Genomic DNA, 19,393 nt, shown 5'->3' with positions numbered 1-19,393 from the left:
CTGGAAGGAAACTTAAACAAAGTAGATATCTCGTCCCCCTCATCTGCATAGATGTTTTATTCAAGGTTGCAACATCGACAGGGCAGGTAATGAAGATTCACACTGGCTGCTTTTCAAAGCAAGGTCACTGGATAGAGTTCTTTCCCATCCTCAAAGCTCTCATTAACGGAGGGTAGTCTATCAGCATTGTTATATGGGTTAAGACTCAGTTCTATGCAGCCTTCCTTCTCTCATTTAATCTTTTCTGCAAAGCTTGGAACACCTGAGACATGAATTTTGGCTCATTTGAATGATGTAGTATTAATTGGTGGTGGAGGCTTTAATTGTTCTTAAAAGGGATTAATGTTGCCCTACAGTCGGCTGGCAAACCACTGCAAACTTCCCTAAGGCTAAAAAGTCTTTGTTCTGTATCTAAATCAAAACAGTGCCAGTACTGGGTCTCAGATGTAAGATCTGTGGCTGCTGTTGGGCAGTAATCAAAACATGAGCAGAGCCAATAATCACCTAGAAACTGAAACCAGGAGAAGCTTATTTATTTCATGAATCTAATCCTAAATCTGTTCAAATCATACCTCATTTTTTAATTGTGGCTCCACATCAGCTGGGCTATTTAAGTGTCTTTCCTGCATCCCATGTACCACCAAGTAGAGCACAGTGCAGTTTTATTACTATAGTGTCGTGGTAGGTGTACAGTGAAGGACCAAAATATGTACAGCCCTCCATGGCACCCCATGCATGTGATATGCAGTGTGTTGAGCCTGTAGGAAAATCTAATATCCCTTTAAAAGGAGGCACACATAGTATTACATGTATTATTCATTATCAGGATATATAAAGTACTGTGTGAGTGTGTGTGTGTGTGTGTGTGTGTGTGTGTGTGTGTGTGTGTGTGTGTGTTGTGTTAGAGGGGGGGTCTAGGTCATGGCAAATAGTTATTTTTTTTTTAAAGGCAACTCACACACTAATGGAACAAGCCTAAAATTGAAGCAGGAAGTGATTTAACATTAATAAGGTGTTTTCATTGCATTGAAATCTATGTCCAAGATACACACAGCACATCTTACCTGCAACAGTGCAATGAAGAGAAGAAGGAGGCGTTGGCCGCCCTCCTGAACTGTGAGTAGAGGAACCGAGGAAGAAAGGTAAGGACATTATATTTGGCAGTGCTGAAGACGGCACCAAGCAGCAATCAAGGCCATGGGTAAGAGAGGGAGACAAGAAAAAGAGACAAACGGTTAGTTCTCAAATTCTGTATATATACATACATACATAATACTGTATACACTACTGAACAGTGTATTTATGTATGTATTAATCTGTATACGCTGCCCTTTTAAAAAAAATGAAACTGATCTCTGCTGGTATCATTCTATAATATATATATATATATTATATATATATATATATTATATATTATAATACACTACACACACACCACACACACACACACACACCACACACACATATACAGTCCCTGACAAAAGTCTTGTCGCTTATCTATTTTGTAGAAACACCTCTATTACCTGACTTTTAATTAATCAATTGGTGTAAGAATAGCTCATATGAAAGCTAAAACCCTCCCAAACAATTTCAATGCACTGAAATAAATTTTTCACTAAAAAAAGATTTTTATTTAAACAGACAGAAAGGTCAAATTTTGGCAAGACAAAAGTTTTGTCGCCTATACATAAATTGAACAAATTAACTACAATACTAAAATATTCAGCAAATTAAATAGTGGTGCTGTGAGATTCAAATTTAATATCTTGTAGACTTCCATAAGCTTGAAGGACTACATCCATGCGGTTTGGCAAGGATTCATACAATGTATTGTAAGTCATCAGGAATAGCTAGGAAAGCAGTCTTGCATGCCTCCCAGAGTTCATCATATTCTTTGGTTGGTGTCTTTCATGCTTCCTCTTTCATCCTACCCACTATGCTCAATGATGTTCATGTCTGGTGACTGGGCCGGCCAATCCTGGAGCATCTTGATCTTCTTCGCCTTGAGGAACTTTGAAGTGGAGATGGAAGTATGGCGATGGAGCACCATCCTGCTGCAGAATTTGCCTCTTTTATGGTTGGGAACATAAGAGGTAGCTAAGATTCTTGGTATTTGAGACTATTGATGTTGCCTTCCACCCTGCAGATCTCTCGCACATACTGGATGTAACCCCAGACCATGAATTTTCCGCCACCAAACTTCACTGTTTTCTGGGTGAATCTTGGATCCATGTGGGCTCCAGTAGGTCTCCTGCAATATTTGTGGCAACTGTGGTGTAATTCAACAGAAGATTCATCTGAAAAATCCAATTTCTTCCACTTCTCCATGGTCCATCCTTTTAGCAGGCTGTGGGCCTTGGCAAATGCCACACAGTTTTTCAATTGTCTTTTGTTTAGTGCTGGCTTCTGGGCACTGATTACACCATGGAGGCCATTTCGAGACAGAATCCGACAAACCGTTCTGGTTGACACAGGGACTTCAGGGGACCAGGTCTGGTGGAGCTCTGCTGCAGTGGAAAATGGGCTGGCCTTGGATTTTCGAGCCAACAAACGGTCCTCTCGAGCAGTTGTCTCGCGGTGTCTGCCTGACCTGGGCTTGTCAAAAACGTCTCCAGTGTCTTCAAATGTTTTTTTAATCCCTGTACTTCACGCTGAGACACATTGAAGGTGTCTGCCAACTCAGCAGTGGATCTGGTCTTCAGCCTCTTGATAATCAAAACTTTAGTCTCAGGGTGAATCTTAGGCATGTTTGCAGATGTCTAGTTGCAGTTGATGTGAAGGTCTAGTGTACTGGGGTGTTTTTTTATACACACCTCAGACCTATTGATCCATTATTAGTCACAGGTGAAGCTCATATGACAAGGCGACAACACTTATGTCTTTGCAAAAATTGACTCAATGGGCTTTACCAACTGTGATATTAGAATACTTTTTGACAGTTTCTTTTTGCACTGAAACATTATTACAAAAGCTGTTGGGATTAAAATGAGCCATTTCTTGTAAATAAATCTTGATTAGAAATTTCAGCTGCACTTTAGGTCAATTTGTCACAAGCAACAAGACTTTTGTCAGGGACTGTACACACACACACACACACAACACACACACACACACACACACACACACACACACACACCACAACACCACACACCACACACACAACACACACACACACACAACAACACACACACACCCACACCACCCCAACAACCACAACCCACCCACACACACACACACACACACACACACTGTTTAACCTAGCCATTCAAATATATTTAAAATAATTTCTTGCCCCACCCATTAAAAAAAAGTTCTTTCTGTTGTATCCAATGTACAGTATATAGAGTCTGGTCCTCCAGCAGTCTGATTTACAACTGTGTTAAAAGGGCCAGTCCAAACAGCCACTTTGGGATCTACATACTGTATGTGCCATGATGTATGCCAAGACACAGGCAATGCTTTGCTTGCTTACTCACTCACTCACGCGCACACAAAAGTCGTCACAAATACACAAGCAGAATATCAGAGTATAGCCTCCAACACGTCAGGGGGGTTAAGCATATGGAGGTTAACATTTGTCATACCACTGTTTTTTTCCCGTTTGTCTGAATCCTATTTGACAAAAACATTTGCAGTATGTTTTACTTGTAGAACTTCCACGAGCACAATGTATACGTTAAGGGAAAAAAGGGCATTGGATTGAGTTAATGAAAACAATTTTTACATTCACTGTCCTCCTGACAGCCTGGTAGAGCTTTGCAGCAGCAGAGCTGTCCACAGTGAGTGATAAGAGCGAGGCTTTGTTCCGACAGCAGTACAATGTAACACCAGCCTCACAGCGGAGCCTGATGAAGAGCCTTGTCAGAATAAGGGTCAGGAAAGGGTCTTTGGGGGGTCTTTATTTCATTCAAGGCCTAGCCTAGTTATTTCAGTTTGTCAAAAAAAAAATATTATCTTTGGGTCACCTGTAAAGACTGCAGTTTAATAGCTATTTACTGAGCCATGTAAAAAACAATGTTTAGATTTCTGACATAGTAGAATAGGTTACATTCATTTTAAATTGTATAATTGAACCACTGGGTTTATAACATTAAAACATTTTACTTTGAAAACCGTTTCTGAGTTCATGTGGTTTAAAATCCCCTCTTTGAAATTGCCTGAAAGTAATTTTTCATTAACCTTTTTCTTCTAGGTTCACAGTGTACAGTTATCTTTATGTAATGTTATCATCTGAATTGACAATCACATGATATGTAAATACATCGGAATCCATTTTGGTATTTCTATAGGACTGTTCCTTATGACACAACACACAAAAACAAAGGAAAGCCAGATGAGTGAGAAACAATGATATGGAAGTAGTATTGTATTTAGGTTGGTGGTTATCGTGAAATGTTTGTTTAAGGACCATTCGGAATTTATGGAATGGACCACTGGAGGAAAATAGGGGAGGGTCATGTCTTTTTCTTCTTTTTTGAGGAGAGGGCCATCCAACTTTTTTAGTCTAGGGGGAAGGGTCACCCAACTTTTGTATTAATGAAAACGGCAAAATTTCAAAGTGTCTTGTTTGGTACATATCTTTGCATGTAGCTCCATGTAGCTCTCTCAGTCTCAGTCCCTCATTGCTAGCACATGGGTCCCTCCCTGTTTAGTCAGACAGACAATTTGAGCCGTGCCTTTGTGGAGACGATGTGATTTCTTAGACTTAATAAATCCGTCCAGAAAAAACAACACAAAACTGCTTTGCTAGTTCCATTGTGTTGTAACTAAGACATCTGCTGAAAAAAAAAAAAATTGTATTCAGTAACATGATTTAGTTCAAAAACAAATTGAAAACACCAACGTACGAAAACATAGTGGACCAGACGCAAGCTTTTATTTTGAAAAGTTTTCAATAATAAGAAGAAGTTCAAAGTTTGCCATTATAAACTGGCGTTATACAACCAGGAAGTGAAACGTGTTTTGTGAAAGGAAACAAAGACACCGTGTGTGTGTGTTGTTTGTGTGTGTGTGTGTGTGTGTGTGTGTGGGTGTGTGTGTGTGTGTGTGTGTGTGTGTGTGTGTGTGACCCCATTAGGTATGAGACAGATAGAGCCTGTTAGTGCTAATGCATAGTTACCCCTCTCAGTTTATCCCTTGAGATATAAAGAAATAGTTGCTATTGAAGCCACAGGTTTAGCCTAAAGACCCGGGCACCTCTCTCTTCTAATACATCTGTCATTCTGTCATTCTACTCTCTAGTTACTTCTGTACACTGTTACTTTCTCCACTGAGGCATGGCAAGATAAAAAAGCTCATTTACTTTTTGCTCAATGCATGATTATGATTCTTACATTTTCTTTCCTGGCAGTGCTCTGCAGATTAAGACAATATGAGAAGCACCTCCTCCACTCATTCTCAGATATCCAGATTACAGCAATGCAGCAGTGATCAAAAGAACTTTAGCCGACATTGTTACCACAGTTGAAAGGTTTAACATTACAGGAAGTCATTATGAATGTTTTTATGAGGTTTATCTCATAAGTTATAACTAGATTTGCACAAGTTGAAGATGCTCTAAGCGATGTCACGCATGTTTTAGGTTAGAACATTTGTGTAATGTCTGTAAAAAAAATGCGGTCTCTGTATACAGCCCAAGGTCTACAAACGGCAACAAAAATAAACTGGGCCCACCTGCACCACAAAGTATACACAAACAGTGTTCCAGCCAATAACCGACAAGAAGGATTTGGGGATGGGGGTTGGGGGTGGGAAGCACAGAAGGGAGGGGGAGGAGGAGAGAGGGGCAAGCTAGTCTTGTTTTGTTTGAAAATGCTTCCAACGTCAGCAAGTAACGTCACCCTACATTGCTTAGAGCACCTTCAAACAACTGTCAAGTGAACATTTCACATGTCAGAGAGTTTTGCTGGATTCCACTTTTAGCCACACCTTTGACACCTCACATCTTTTCTAAACAGTAGAAAAGCCCCAAAAAACTAAATAAAACAATGATCTTTCCCAATGAGATTTAAGCATTTGAATGGGTCAAAATGTAACAAAATCAAAATGTAACAAAATCCAACAACTCTATGATTCCACAAGTGAAGGGCACTGAAATAACAAAAAGAGAAACCTGGAGGAAAGCCAACATGTGATGATGATGTTCTGCACCATGACTTGCAAAACGTCCATGATTGGTGAGGACAGCAGATTATGTTGTTAAATGACTGGGTCAAGACTCAATCATGGACCATGGGAGACTCTAAATGGGCTGCCAGGGGCCACAAATACGGAAAAATGATTATCAAATGTCTCCAGATGAAAACTATCAAGTAAATACACTTGCAACTCATTGAATATCCATAAAATAAATATGTTATAAAATTATACAAAGCTAATATACAAAAAAGTGACACCCTAACCCTACAGTACACTGCCTTAGATGGTCAATTTCTGAAAGCTGAAGGCCAGCAGGATTTACCAGCATACTGTATAGTCAACCACACAAGAGATAATCAAATCAGCCAAGATGGTGATTTTATGGTCGAACAGGTGGTAAGATAGTGTCTGACTTGGCATGAAGGATGACAATAGGTCTGTCCTTGTCCAAATAATTTAGTTTGCAAATACAACTGCGCACACATAGCTTGGATTGACATAAGTCAGCAACTGGTTGAACCAGTAACCAATATAGATGAATTACCTCCTGTTTAATAGCCCTTTAAAAAGGGGATAATATCCCTGGTGCCTCTATTTGGGATTTTAACATTCATACAAGTACAGTAGTACGGCAAATCACCAGGATAATGGGATGGTAAACTGAATTGTGTGTCATGTGCACAGTTTAGTATTGAATGATGTTGTGTTGTGTGTTGTGTTAAAATAAGTTGCTCAAATGTGGTCACAATGATAAAGAAATCTACACAGTAAGTTGATTAAGATGTATGATGATGATGATGATGATGATGATGATAATTATTATTGTGTCTATGTCTTTATGTATTTACGCATGTCAAAATTTCCCCTTGTTTTCAAAACAAGACATGCCATATTTGCATTTCATGGATGGATGACAGTAAAATGGTTTGTACAGCCACTCCTGTTTGCTATGGGATGGGCTGTCAACATCTCTGTTAAAACACTTTTACATTACAACCAGGGGCCGGTTTCACAAAAGCAGAATTTATTAATCCAGGATAACCAATAAAGCGAGGCTTGACCTAGTCAAATCTGTGCAGCCAGACTTAGAAGGAGCGACTAGGTTAAGCCAGGATGAAGTATTCCGGATAGATGCTTGTTCACGGCTTTTCATAACAGACCATGAGGTCGATAACAGATTTACTGATGATAAAATGGAGAAGGTGCATTGTTCATACTTTATACAGAGTGAGCAGCAGCTTCTTGTTGAAGTATGATAACATGAAATACATTATTTGTATATTTAAAAAAAAAAAGAAAAGAAAGAAACAGTAAGAGAAAGTGTGGCAGATGATTGCGGACTGACTGAATGTGTAAGAAGCCTAAAAATATACATTTACTCACCACTGCTCTGAATTGAAACCGTCAAAATCATACCATTCAAGGATTAGGCTACAATTCATTTGCACAAATTAACCGATGTACTCTTTGCCTTAAAAGTAAGCAGAAGGAAATTTACCACAAAGATCCATGTTCTACAACGCTAGAATATGATGCGTAAATAAATAGTTTCTCCCTCTCTCTATGGGCTAAAATATAAATTCCCTAAATCATATTAACTTCCACTGCTCGCTTTTAATGCAAAGTGTACAACTGTTTGTTTTTGCAAATGACAAGTGAGTCATTGAATGGTTTCAGTTAAGAGCAGTATTTCGTAAATGTATACTTTTGGACTATCATCAAACTTCTAACAGCAATATGAACAGCAGTCTTCATACAGCAACAGTAACAACGACTGCCACATTAATAATGATCAAAAATAATGTGCACAACTTTAAATAATAAAAGTACTAAAATGAACAGCAATCCACATGTTTTTATGTGCACATGTATTTATTGCAGGCTGATAATAGGGTACAGCCACTGTTGAGTGAACAGAAAACACTCCAGGATTAATACATGCTGGCTGTTAGCCTGGTCAGGAGCAGGGTAGCTGTAAAGAATAGATCTGCGTGGTAACTTAGGTGCCTCTGTTTTTGTGAAACCGAGTCAAGGCTAAATTGAGCCAGGATAACTGGGAAATCCTGGCTTAATCCCTTATCTTGGTTTGGTGAAATAGCCCTCAGATCTGCCAGCAAGTTCATCTAAATAAACAATCCACAACTATCCTCATGCATACAAGAGAGAACAGGGTGCCTTTCTGTTATGAGGCAGGAGTCCCATATGTGTACATCTGTGTGATGGTGAGCAGATATTCTGCAGGTAGTGATGCTGCAGAGGGAGAATGAGAGCAAGGGAAAGCAAGAACCCTGTGAAGATTAGATCCACCATTTATTACAGACCCTGCTCCTGTAAGTGTTTCCACAGGTCACTTTGGGACAGCAACCAATCCTCTTGAACAAATTACAGCACTGTAGATGTTTAGAGCAGCTTAAACCCTGATGGACCACCGAGGCCTCAGGCAAATTTTTGGGCACTTATAGAATTCAAATGCTATAAGGACATAGAAACCCTTATAGATACTGCCGTTCATTTATACATTACTGGTGTGTTATGTACAGCATCAGTCATATTTAAGATACACAAATATGAATCTGATTAAACTGGTAAATAGACAGTTATAGTCATACGTCAGATTAGTTGAATATTAGGAAGTCTATAACAATGATTTAATCTTGATAATTCTAACTGCCTTATTTGAACAATGTTAACAGCATGAACTTTAACTAAATGGAATTAATGTGATGTTTTCCATTATTTTTCAGTGAACGGAGTCCACCCACTGAATTAAAGACCGCCTCTTGTAAGGCCACAAAAATGTAAAACACTTTCAAATATGCAGAGGTGCACTTTCACAGCAAAGGCCATATTACTTTTACTTCTCTGATGCAACATAATTCAGCCATCACCCAGCTGGTACTCCAAACAAGTTAATAATGCTAAGTCTTGTTTGCAAATGCTCCTTGACCTGGGTCTGGTAATAATTAATAACCAAAATCAAAATATTATTTGTGATACTTCTCACTCATGATAACTAACTACAAAAGGAGCTTCAATAAAAAATGAAGTAGAATCAGCATCCACTTCCTTACAGTTGAATAAATGGAAATAAACAAACAGTATGGAAGGTATTATGCAATTTTCTTAGCTGCTTGCAATTGTTATTTGTCATGTCAATACATGAAGTTGACCCAACAAATTGCTATTAGCACGCCTGCATTTTTCATTCATTAATCTTGTTCACTTTGTAGCTATGTCTGTGTATACACAGCATATACATTTCTTAAGCTGCTCGTGCAGCAGTAATGCTAACAGTAATATTCCTTGACAGAGGACGGCCTGACCAAACAAGCCTGACCTTTAATGCTGAAAGCACTTCACTCCTCCAAGAGGAACAACAGGATAAAAAGGGTCAGTCTGGTTTGTCTGGGTTAAGACGCCACTGGTGATAAAATCTTGGTGGTACTTATCAAATATCATATGGCTGTTGGGTGCTTTGTCATAATACCTGCAGAACAGCCCTCTTGCACATAAGTAGTGACTCCTCAGATCAAAGCCAATGGTCTGTACACTGTTTTAACTATGGGGCAAAAATTCAAACATCATCTTAAAAGGGTTGAATACAAGATTTGTAAGGTAAAGTCAATCCTCTATTTACTTACTGCTTTGCAGTCAAGCCAGAGAAGGCCAGAGTGTGCAAGGATTGTATATTATTTTTCCTCAAGACAAAATTTTGACAGCATATGCTCAAAAAAGCCCTGACTACCATATAGTCAAAAATAGCAAAAACAGCAAAATCCTTGAGAGAATACAGCTTTGAGCATGAATTTTAATGCAGCTAGGATACCATTCAATTGAAGGTTGACATGAGGAAATCATCTTAAAACATATTCAAAACGACACTGGGAATCCTGGAGTCAACCTTGTGTGACTGGTGTGAAGCCATGTTTGCATGACTAACGAGCAGCAGGCAGCAAGCAGTGGTAATACCACCCAAAAAAGGGTCACAGTTGCCTTATGTAGGACTCTAGCCGGCACTAGAACTTGCACCAACATTTCCTTGCTGATCACGTAGCCACACTGATATTAACCAAAATAAATATGTTAGTGATTTAAATCCAGCTCTGTGTCAAGGCAGTGTGTTTAAATGAACATTAGAGCTGGGCAATATATTAATATTATATCAATATTGTGACATGAGACTAGATATTGTCTTAGATTTTGGATATCTTAATATCGTAAAATGACAAGTGTTGTCTTTTCCTGGTTTAACGGCTGAATTACAGTAAAGTGTTGTAATTTTTTAAACTTACCAGACTGTTCTAGCTCTTCTATTATTCACCTTTGCCAATTAAGTAATTGTATCCATGTTAATGAGTAGGCTATTTAACAAAGATATAATTTTGTAAATATTTTGTGAAAGCACCCTATTAAACCCTACAATAATAGATTGTTGAGGTATTTGGTAAAAAATAGCGAATTGATTTTCTAATTGATTTTTTAGTGTCTTTATTAATTCATAGGTGTGTTTGGGCGTAACACGCAATAAACCAATCAGAGTGTCATCTCCCATTCCCTTTAACAGACAGGTGGGTTTGTACCTTGGGGCATTGCTATTATGATGGGGGATTTGCCCTGTAATATTTTTATTTTTAATCTTTTGCATGTGTGTGTGTTGATACGCTTCCCTGTATGTGTGTAACAAGCATAGTGTGCATGTGCTGTGCATAGGCCTAGGCTCATATTACTAATTTGCTGTTAAAATAACTATGAAATGTCTATTGACTTAAGAACAGGTTTTTGTTGGTTAATGGCGCGATCACTTCCCGCTGCCTCAATATAGCAATACGCCAAGAATTTACCTAACACACATCCCTGTAAGTCCAGCACACCCATGGGCGCAGGAACTGACAACTGTGTTGGTCTTAAACTACCAAAGACACTTGCGTTGGGTGCAAGAAAGGGCCCTATAGCTCTTAATAAAATTCTCAATTGGTTCATACAGTACATAAATAGTTCTCATCACATTCAATACATTTCCATAAATACAACAGCAGCTCACCTGACTCGATTGTTGCAAAACTTGGTGAACTGCGGCTGGTTGAGGTATATCAGTCGAGCATCTTCTTGGTCAGCTAAGGACGTCTTTTCTGTCGTGTCCTCTGTCTTTTCATATCCTGCAGCGTAGGAGAAAAAAAAAAAGACATTCTATAAGGAATAAAAATCTGCCTTGAGCACAAACAAAAGTAAGATGAAAAAGGGTTTTGAAGTGTTTGAGTTGGTGCGTGTCAAAAAGTCCCTAAAGGACTCTTTGGAGTCTGTAAAAGGTAAGTCAGAGATTTCAATACTCAAAGTAAAAAGTATAGTGACCTTGGTGCTTTAGAGGCCTGATATAAAGATGTTTTGTGTGCTGTGATGGATAAAGTTGGCATTGTAAAACGTCTTATTGTAATACTTTTCAAACGAATAGTTCACAGTCTGAAAAGTGTGTTAAACTACATTACACCTTTATTTGATTTTTCAAATTTTATAGAGTACAGTACACAATGTATTAGCCATTGTAATGGGCTACACTCACTGCAGCTGACACAATATATTGAGGAGACATTTGTAATTATCTGTGTGATACACCCGCCTCAGATCAGGAGAAATAATCTAATAGCAGTATAATGCTCAAATTATGATCTTACTGTAATGACAAGGTGCTTTAGAAAATATAACAGTGGGATTGCCAAATGACATGTCACTGACAATGCATCTCTCATTACACAGTAAAATGCCAATTTGGAAGAAAACCCTTGTCATAATAATACAGGGAATCACAAGCTTTATGTTAAACAGCCTGACTCATCCAAAGTAATACATACATCTACTGTATAGGAAAGCAACAATCGTGATATTCCTGTTGGAGTTTGGAATTTCCTGTTAAGATTGACATCCTGCTGGCAACAGTAGATATGACTAATCTGAGAATCAGCTACAGTAATGTGGTGTCATATAACTACAGTACAAGGGTCCCGTACATGTAAGGCTTTGATCCAACTGTAATTTTTAATGATTGATTCCACTGTTTTAATTCCAAACCGTACAGCTTAAAGAATGCATCTAATCTCCACTCAAATATTCTGTCTTGTTGACCATTAAATGAAGAAAAAAAAAAAAAAACTAAATGTTTAATTGTCAGAGGCTGCTATTCACTGCGAAACACAAAATCAACAAACCTTCTCCTTGGGTGGATAACACTCTTTTTCTCTCCGTCTCTAAAAGGAGTCAGTACTGATCCACTCCCACTAGGTTCATCAAAGTGGGATGGAGCCATGTAGGCAATATCAACGCATCAAATGAGGGCTGTACATGGGTTGTAGCGATGCTAATGTATATAAAACATTTCTTTTCTGTTCTGTTTTTTAAAACCACACAACTATTTTTATTTTTTGATTGGCAAGAGACAATGGCAATTTCTTTATCTTACTTTGCCTCTGTACGCAAGGTCTTAAAACGTCACAGATGGACAGTTAACATGCATGCTTTCCATGCTGGAGACAGGTGCTGCGTCATGAAAAAAGTATGTCTAGGGATGTTCCGGGAATATCTCAAGCCTGTAGCTTGAAGCTGCTACAGTGAATAACGGAAAATAGTAACACACAAGAATCACTCCATTAATCAGAAAGTAACTGACTAAATGTACAAATATGTACATGGACTTACATCCTGTATATCCAGTGTATGTATGAACAGGGTGAGATTAACACATTTAAATACAAATGCATGGTTCCCACCTACTGCCTTGGTAAGGCTGTCCTCTTTTAATCATCCCTTAAAAATCTGAACAGACATTAAATGCTATTCCAGCTATTCATAAACCAATAAATAGCATTGTACAGACACTTCAGCTGGCATGGAATACTTAAGGTAGAGACATTTTAACATTCACCTTTCTCATTTTGAAAACCTTGTCAAACATCATGCTTATAACATCAGCGCCAGTTTAGAAAATAGGGCCCTGGTAATATTTTCAGGTACTTTCCATACACACAATGAGGGTTGCTTATTGCGTCATATCTGACGCTGAACGACACTGACCAAGCGTCCGTATTTTACAAGTTGGAAGTGAGAATGTATAGGATAGACATAAACATAATCGTTTTTCAGTCATTTTTAAAGCACAAATAGTAAAAAAAGAATTAAAAAAGAAAGAAATAAAAAAAATTATAAATTAAAATTAAAAAGGTATCACGTTTTTCACAATTACAAAAATTCTCAGCCTTTTCTTGTTTTATGTTCAGACATTTCATAGGTCAAACGATTAATTAATTGATAAAAAATGCTCATTAGTTTTCACTTCGCAAACATGAACCTGCAGCTCATGTTCATGAGACTGACTTATCCTTTACTTCAAGAAGGTGGAAAACAAATTTGTACTGAAGTACCATCTGAAGCTAAAATATCTAACACATCTAAAGAGGTAGATTTGACAGGCATCATTTTGTTTGTAAGATAAGAAATGATAAAGTTCCTGAGGTTCACATTCCCCTACCCTCGTGTTTTAATGGATATGTCTAGATTAGTGCCCTCAGCACTGCCAAGAGCGCACTACAGTAAACCTCTTAAGTCAACAGTTTCTTCAGACTCTCAAGTTGCATGCATGTGATCCGGTGGGTGCTGCATGGCTTTCCCTATCATGCAGTAGTAGAGGTGTTAGGGGTTATGAGGTAAGGAAAGGCATAGCATAGCTTCCACATCTAAAGTTAAACCCTGGAGTTTAAAAATGGAAAGAAGGGTCACTCTGAGGCATGGAGGGAGGGGGACACAAGAGAGGAAACATCAACAACAAAACGCAGAGTCATAAGACCAAAGCCTCATACCGGATATGCCCCAGCTGCAACTTGCGTGCCGTCCCCCAGCCTTCAGTCTTTCATTCTTGTCATGTCAAGATGAAACTGAAGGCCAACGCAGTCTTCAAAGTCAAACTTACTCTGCTCTTTTTTCCCCTCTCTCATTTTCACCTTACTCTTGGGACTTTCTCACTCATGTTACACAAACCCTGAATCTTAAGTTACAGGGCTTGTTATTTTGATGATCCATTTGGCTTTGCGTATGGGATTACTGGAAGAGTGACTGCCAAACCTTCCTTCTTTCCACCATTATCTTCTGTTACTTTCTCTCCTTAGCATGTACTTGAGGGCTAAAAATAACTGGCCCCCTGTAGTCATTGGTCCCCGGGGAAAACACGGTTTGGCTATCCCTGCCCTCTAACAGAAGACGTCAGATCAGCATAGGTCGTTTATTGGATTAGCGTGGTGGCAAAAGGTTGTGTGGATCCAGGCAGGAGATTAAAGAGTGGTGCCTACTGCTTAAGCAGGGAAACTTCCTGCCATAATGCCTTTGGTTATCAAGTGTACTGTTGAGGTAAAGAATAAATATAGACTAGATGCATGTGTCCACAATACGATCTAATCAACTAGTGATTCCTTGAAACAAATGACAAATCTTTTTTTGGTGTATATTAAAAAAAAGGGTTGTCTAGAAAGCAAGACAGATGGTGGTTGTTTTTAAATTTGGAGTTTAGGTAAGATAATAAAATAACAATAAAATGTCAGCAAAGCAATCATTTGCACATAATTCACTGTAGTCAATTCAAAAAAAGAAGAAGGAAAAACAACAACATGCAAACACATTTTAACAGGTGGTTCATCTTCCCACATAATAGAACACAGAATGAAATTCAATTTTTGTGGTATCTTTATGGGATTTAAATTTTGCCCTAGGACAACTATAAAATGTACTTTCAGGCCCACCACTACATAATATTCCTGAAGAGTTGATCCACTGATCCTTCATCACCTTGGTGGTGGGAGAGGAGGTTACTTCCCTTCTCCTGTCTGTAGACTTAGCCTTTTTACATTTAAAATTAAACTAGAATTTGCAGCCAAGGGCGCACATGGTGACAATGGGAAGACAGGTGGTTGGGAATGAGTAACAGCGTTGAGTAAAGGTGAGGAAAAGGACATTGACTCAAAAGGCATGCTACCTTTCTTCAGTATTTCAGGCCGCCCAAACAAATCCTGACACAGAATTGGTGAAAAACTCCAGTACTACACAGTTTACAGTGTGTTTACAATTTTCACAAGTATTCTTTTTCATATATGATATTTTTTGTTTTATCTCTGATTTTGCTTTATGCAGAGTTGAAGTGATTTCCCGGGTTTGGCCTTGGGGTTAAGGTGACCACCATGAATCATAAAATCACAGGTTTGAGTCCGGCCAGGGACCTGTGTTGCATATCACTCTCCATCTCTCTCTCTCTCTCATTGTTGAACTATAATCTCTCTACTGTACACCGTCTAATGAAAGCATACAATAAAAGATTAAAGAAAATAATAATCTTAATTTTGAGTCAGATTCTCATCTTTTTTGCATCAGTAATATATGGCCGGTTTTCTATGTGATACCCAAGCCTCAATAATTTTTGATTATATGCCAAAGCATGATCTCAGCTTGCACATCAAGAGACAAAGCCAGCAACAAAGTAAGCCAAGAATCAAAATCTTTAAGAAGCTTGGGAATTAGTGTCTACAATGACAAATGAAAACAGGCGACTGGCATAGCTGGTGACTGCAGCATAAGGCCTGTGAGAAACAGCAGACCAGAGGAGCAGGCAGAGCAGCTGTGATTGATGTTGAGTCTCTGTTCTAAATGGGCCCTCGCAACAGGACTGTGCTGTAGTAGGCCAGGTGCTGCAATGCACCAGTTGCAGCTAGTACAGCTACTGCTTAACTTTTGCTCTCTCCTTTTAGCAGCTTTGACACAAGGGGTTGTATATAAAGTTTAATCAAGAACTGCAGACAACACAAACTCTTGGGTTGTGTCAAACGTACAAAGGTGTTAAAATAATAATAATAATAACTGATAGGAATAGCACATATTTGTACATGTTATTGTCACTTGTTTCTGAACCGTAAAAACAACATATTTATATGCCTATGCGGTCTCTTTTGCTTTCAATCTGATTGCGTACAGTTATGCTATTCTGATAGCTACAGTTGTACACTAGTTAGTTACCGTAGTTAGTTGCTAGTTGGCAGCAGAATTACTTATCAGTCTTGACCAGTTAGCTTTAAGAGTTGTGCTTCTCATGTCTTCAAAAGCTACAATCCCCAGATTTCTGCTACAGTTACTATTATTGCACACCTGATCCACTTAAAGGATACACATTGAACACTTTAATTGGATTAGAAGAGCGAAAGTAAAGTTAAAGCCAGAAAGTAGTCAGCTGGGCTTGTGTTGTTCTGGCCCGTCAATCCCACTATTACAACTAAATAGGGTGAATGAAAGCAGACCTCTATTTTTTTACAAGAACAATTCATACCAGCACAGTGTGATGTCAAAATGCAAAGCTGTTACAGTTGACATACTAAAAGAAACAATATTAACCAGCTTGACATGCATGTGCACCCTGACAGTGACTGTGGCCTTCACCAAATTTAAAAGTAGCACCCAAGGCCCACCTGATAGGTCATTGCCACAGTCCAAGAGTCTGGGGGAGAGAGGTGGAGGAAGTTCCATTATTAAAATAGCCTGTCCCCAAATGGGGTTAAGTGGATCCTCAGACTCAATGAAACAGTGGATGGAGATAATGGAGGAAATCTATCTAATATAAAATTGGCACATCACTTAAGACTGCAAGAAACACAGATGGAGGACACATGGCTGAAATGGACATTTCTCCGGACCTTGAACAGCGACAAAGACAATTGAAAGAACATTAGATGCAGAGGACGATATTGAGAAAACTAATGACTAAACTAGAAGGAATGCAACTCCCAACAGGACTGTAGTTTGCTTTTTTGTGGCTTTGTTTGTTACAAAATGTGAAATCAATAATACATAACTGCAAAAAATAGCCTCTGCCCACCTTCCCCTCTCCAATGAGATCTACCACCCCCATATCCCACTCATTTGCTTAGTTTCTAACACACTGTGTGGATAATGTCCTCAACCACTACCCCAGATGTCTAAGTCACAACTGCTCTTAAATATTTCCTGGCGGACACTGTGCATTTTCTCAGCACTAATTTCATTAACTGTGGCCGTGTCACGGCTCAACTACTCTGACATCAATAAAGTGAGCGGGAATGGGAAACTGGGTAGATCCTCACTGTGAACATATCTAATTTGTGTTATATTAGACTTCATAACAACACCTTCCATCTATTAATGAAGCCAGCATATTACCCATACTAGTTGGCTGTATAAAAACAATGTTAGAGCCATAGAAAGAGAAGAGAGAGAAAAGAGTAACCATGAACCAAGGAGCCAAATAAAGCTCAGCAACAGTAGAGCGCAGAAGCACACCACTCTGGAGGGGAAGCCTCTGGAGGAAGGATCAATGCCATCAAGTGTCGTAATGAGTTTGGATGCAGGCCAGATGTCAGGATTATTGCTTGTGTCAGCCAACAGACAGACTGGTGAAACAATAGTCACAAGGGGCACGTATTTTGGAGACATTGCCCAATGGGAAAAAAACTGGGCCCAACATGCTTTGGCATGGTGAAGACATACCGGTCTTTCCCGGTCTGTCTTTTTATCAAAGGGCGTTTTCACACCTGTAGTTTGTTTGCTTTGGTTCGAATCAGATATTGAGTTTGTAAACTTGAAGCAATTTGCCCTCGGTCGGTTTGGTTTGGTTTCACACCTGGAAAAATCCAAGCCTACCAAAATGTACCATTACAAATCACCCAAGAACATCCACTCCTGTTATTGGCCGGATGTTTCTGGGGGTGGGAGCAAAAAAGTGAATACAGGAACAAGGTCCTGTTTTCTGTACTAGTGCATATTTTTTGCATCTCCATGGTCAAACCGGCTCATTTCATTAAAATGATCATCGTTTGAGATCTTACTTGATCTGCTCTGGTCACAGAGACTTTGCTCTGGTCTGCTGGCGTCTGTCTCCAACTTTAGCGACAGCTGGTCTGACCACGGGGATACGAGTGATGGACAGTGAGCTTGACCGCAGTTCGTTTCTGCGATAGAAACACTGCACGCTGCTACAGTTTGCTGCTCTGCTGAATCGCAAATTGCTAAACACACGTGACTACAGGAGACATTAGCTCAGACCGGTGGAGTTTGTATAGTTGGTGCGGTTAGAGTACGGATCGCGTTCTCACCACAAAGTAACCGCTCCAGAGTTTGAATGAACGCTTGTTTGGTCCGCTTTTGGTGCGCACCCTAGTGTGATTGCCACGTTCTCACCTGCCCAAACAAACCGCACCAGACGGGCAAATGAACTCTAGTTCGATTCAACCAAACTAAAGGCTGTCGGTGTGAAAACGCCCTAAGTGTAGGTTACAGAGACTCTCTGCAACCATTCAGCATGGAAAATTCCTTCTGTGATACCTGTCATTTGCAATATACCGAAAGTATGTCAATCCGACTAGAACACTTGTTTTTTTGTTATCTTCAATGTTAATTTGTGTATGTCTACATGTGTTCAGGCTAGTCTCTTGAAAACTGCTGAAAAGCATGGTTACAATATACAACACAAACAAAAAAAACTAAAAATAAGAGAAATGACAAGTACTCTAGAATATCAAGTATTAATAATGTATTTTCCATTAATACTAATATATTGTTTATAAATAAAGCAATAAAAACCATCCTTTGCAGATTTATGATCCTGAGTGGTAATGTATTAGCTCAGATCAGGCAGAAGTGGTGGGGGTGGAAAATTATTGCCGCCATGACTGTCAACACAAGATTAAACACTTCTAATGGCAGCAATGACAGGAACAATAATGACCTGATATTCAAGCATTTGACCGAGCACGGCACGTCATGACACTCCAGGACCAACTACAAGACATCGTTGTTAAAGTCAAGATATTTTTAGCAACCGTATCTTATTCTGTCTACTCACATTTGACCTCAAATAACGCTTTAATAACATATGGTAAAAAGATATCATGTCACATGCTGGCAGCATTTTACAACTTCTTTGGTCACTACTATGTCTATGATTACACAGTGATTAGTCAGTTGGCTCCATGACTAAGCCTTAGGATTCTTCAGAAAGGCCCATGAGTCAATCGTTGGGGGTATAACATCCATCTGGAGGCAAATCAATTCATTTGGCTTTTTGTTCTTCCAGAAATCGGTCCAGGCAAAGTCCAATCTAACTGTTGACATACCGAACAAGCACTAATGAGCCAGAGAGAGTTGTAGGCTGGTCTATAAAGTGTAGATGAGGAGGCACGTGACCTGGCCAAAACCAGGCTTC

At 39.1% G+C, this 19,393-nt stretch overlaps 1 protein-coding gene across 1 annotated transcript in view; it reads right to left on the bottom strand.

Annotated features, from left to right (window-relative positions):
* Nucleotides 1–19,393, bottom strand: part of atp8a1 (ATPase phospholipid transporting 8A1) — a 107,831-nt gene that overhangs the window by 78,445 nt on the left and 9,993 nt on the right. Inside the window, 3 exon segments of the mRNA XM_032528693.1 lie at nucleotides 1,065–1,085; nucleotides 1,088–1,166; nucleotides 11,180–11,294. Coding sequence (XP_032384584.1) covers nucleotides 1,065–1,085; nucleotides 1,088–1,166; nucleotides 11,180–11,294 — 215 coding nt within the window.

The sequence above is a fragment of the Etheostoma spectabile genome, chromosome 10, assembly GCF_008692095.1.
Source record: "Etheostoma spectabile isolate EspeVRDwgs_2016 chromosome 10, UIUC_Espe_1.0, whole genome shotgun sequence".
NCBI lineage: Eukaryota > Metazoa > Chordata > Actinopteri > Perciformes > Percidae > Etheostoma > Etheostoma spectabile.
The sequence above is the reverse complement of the archived record's forward strand: the minus strand, read 5'-3'. Positions and strand labels throughout refer to the sequence as shown.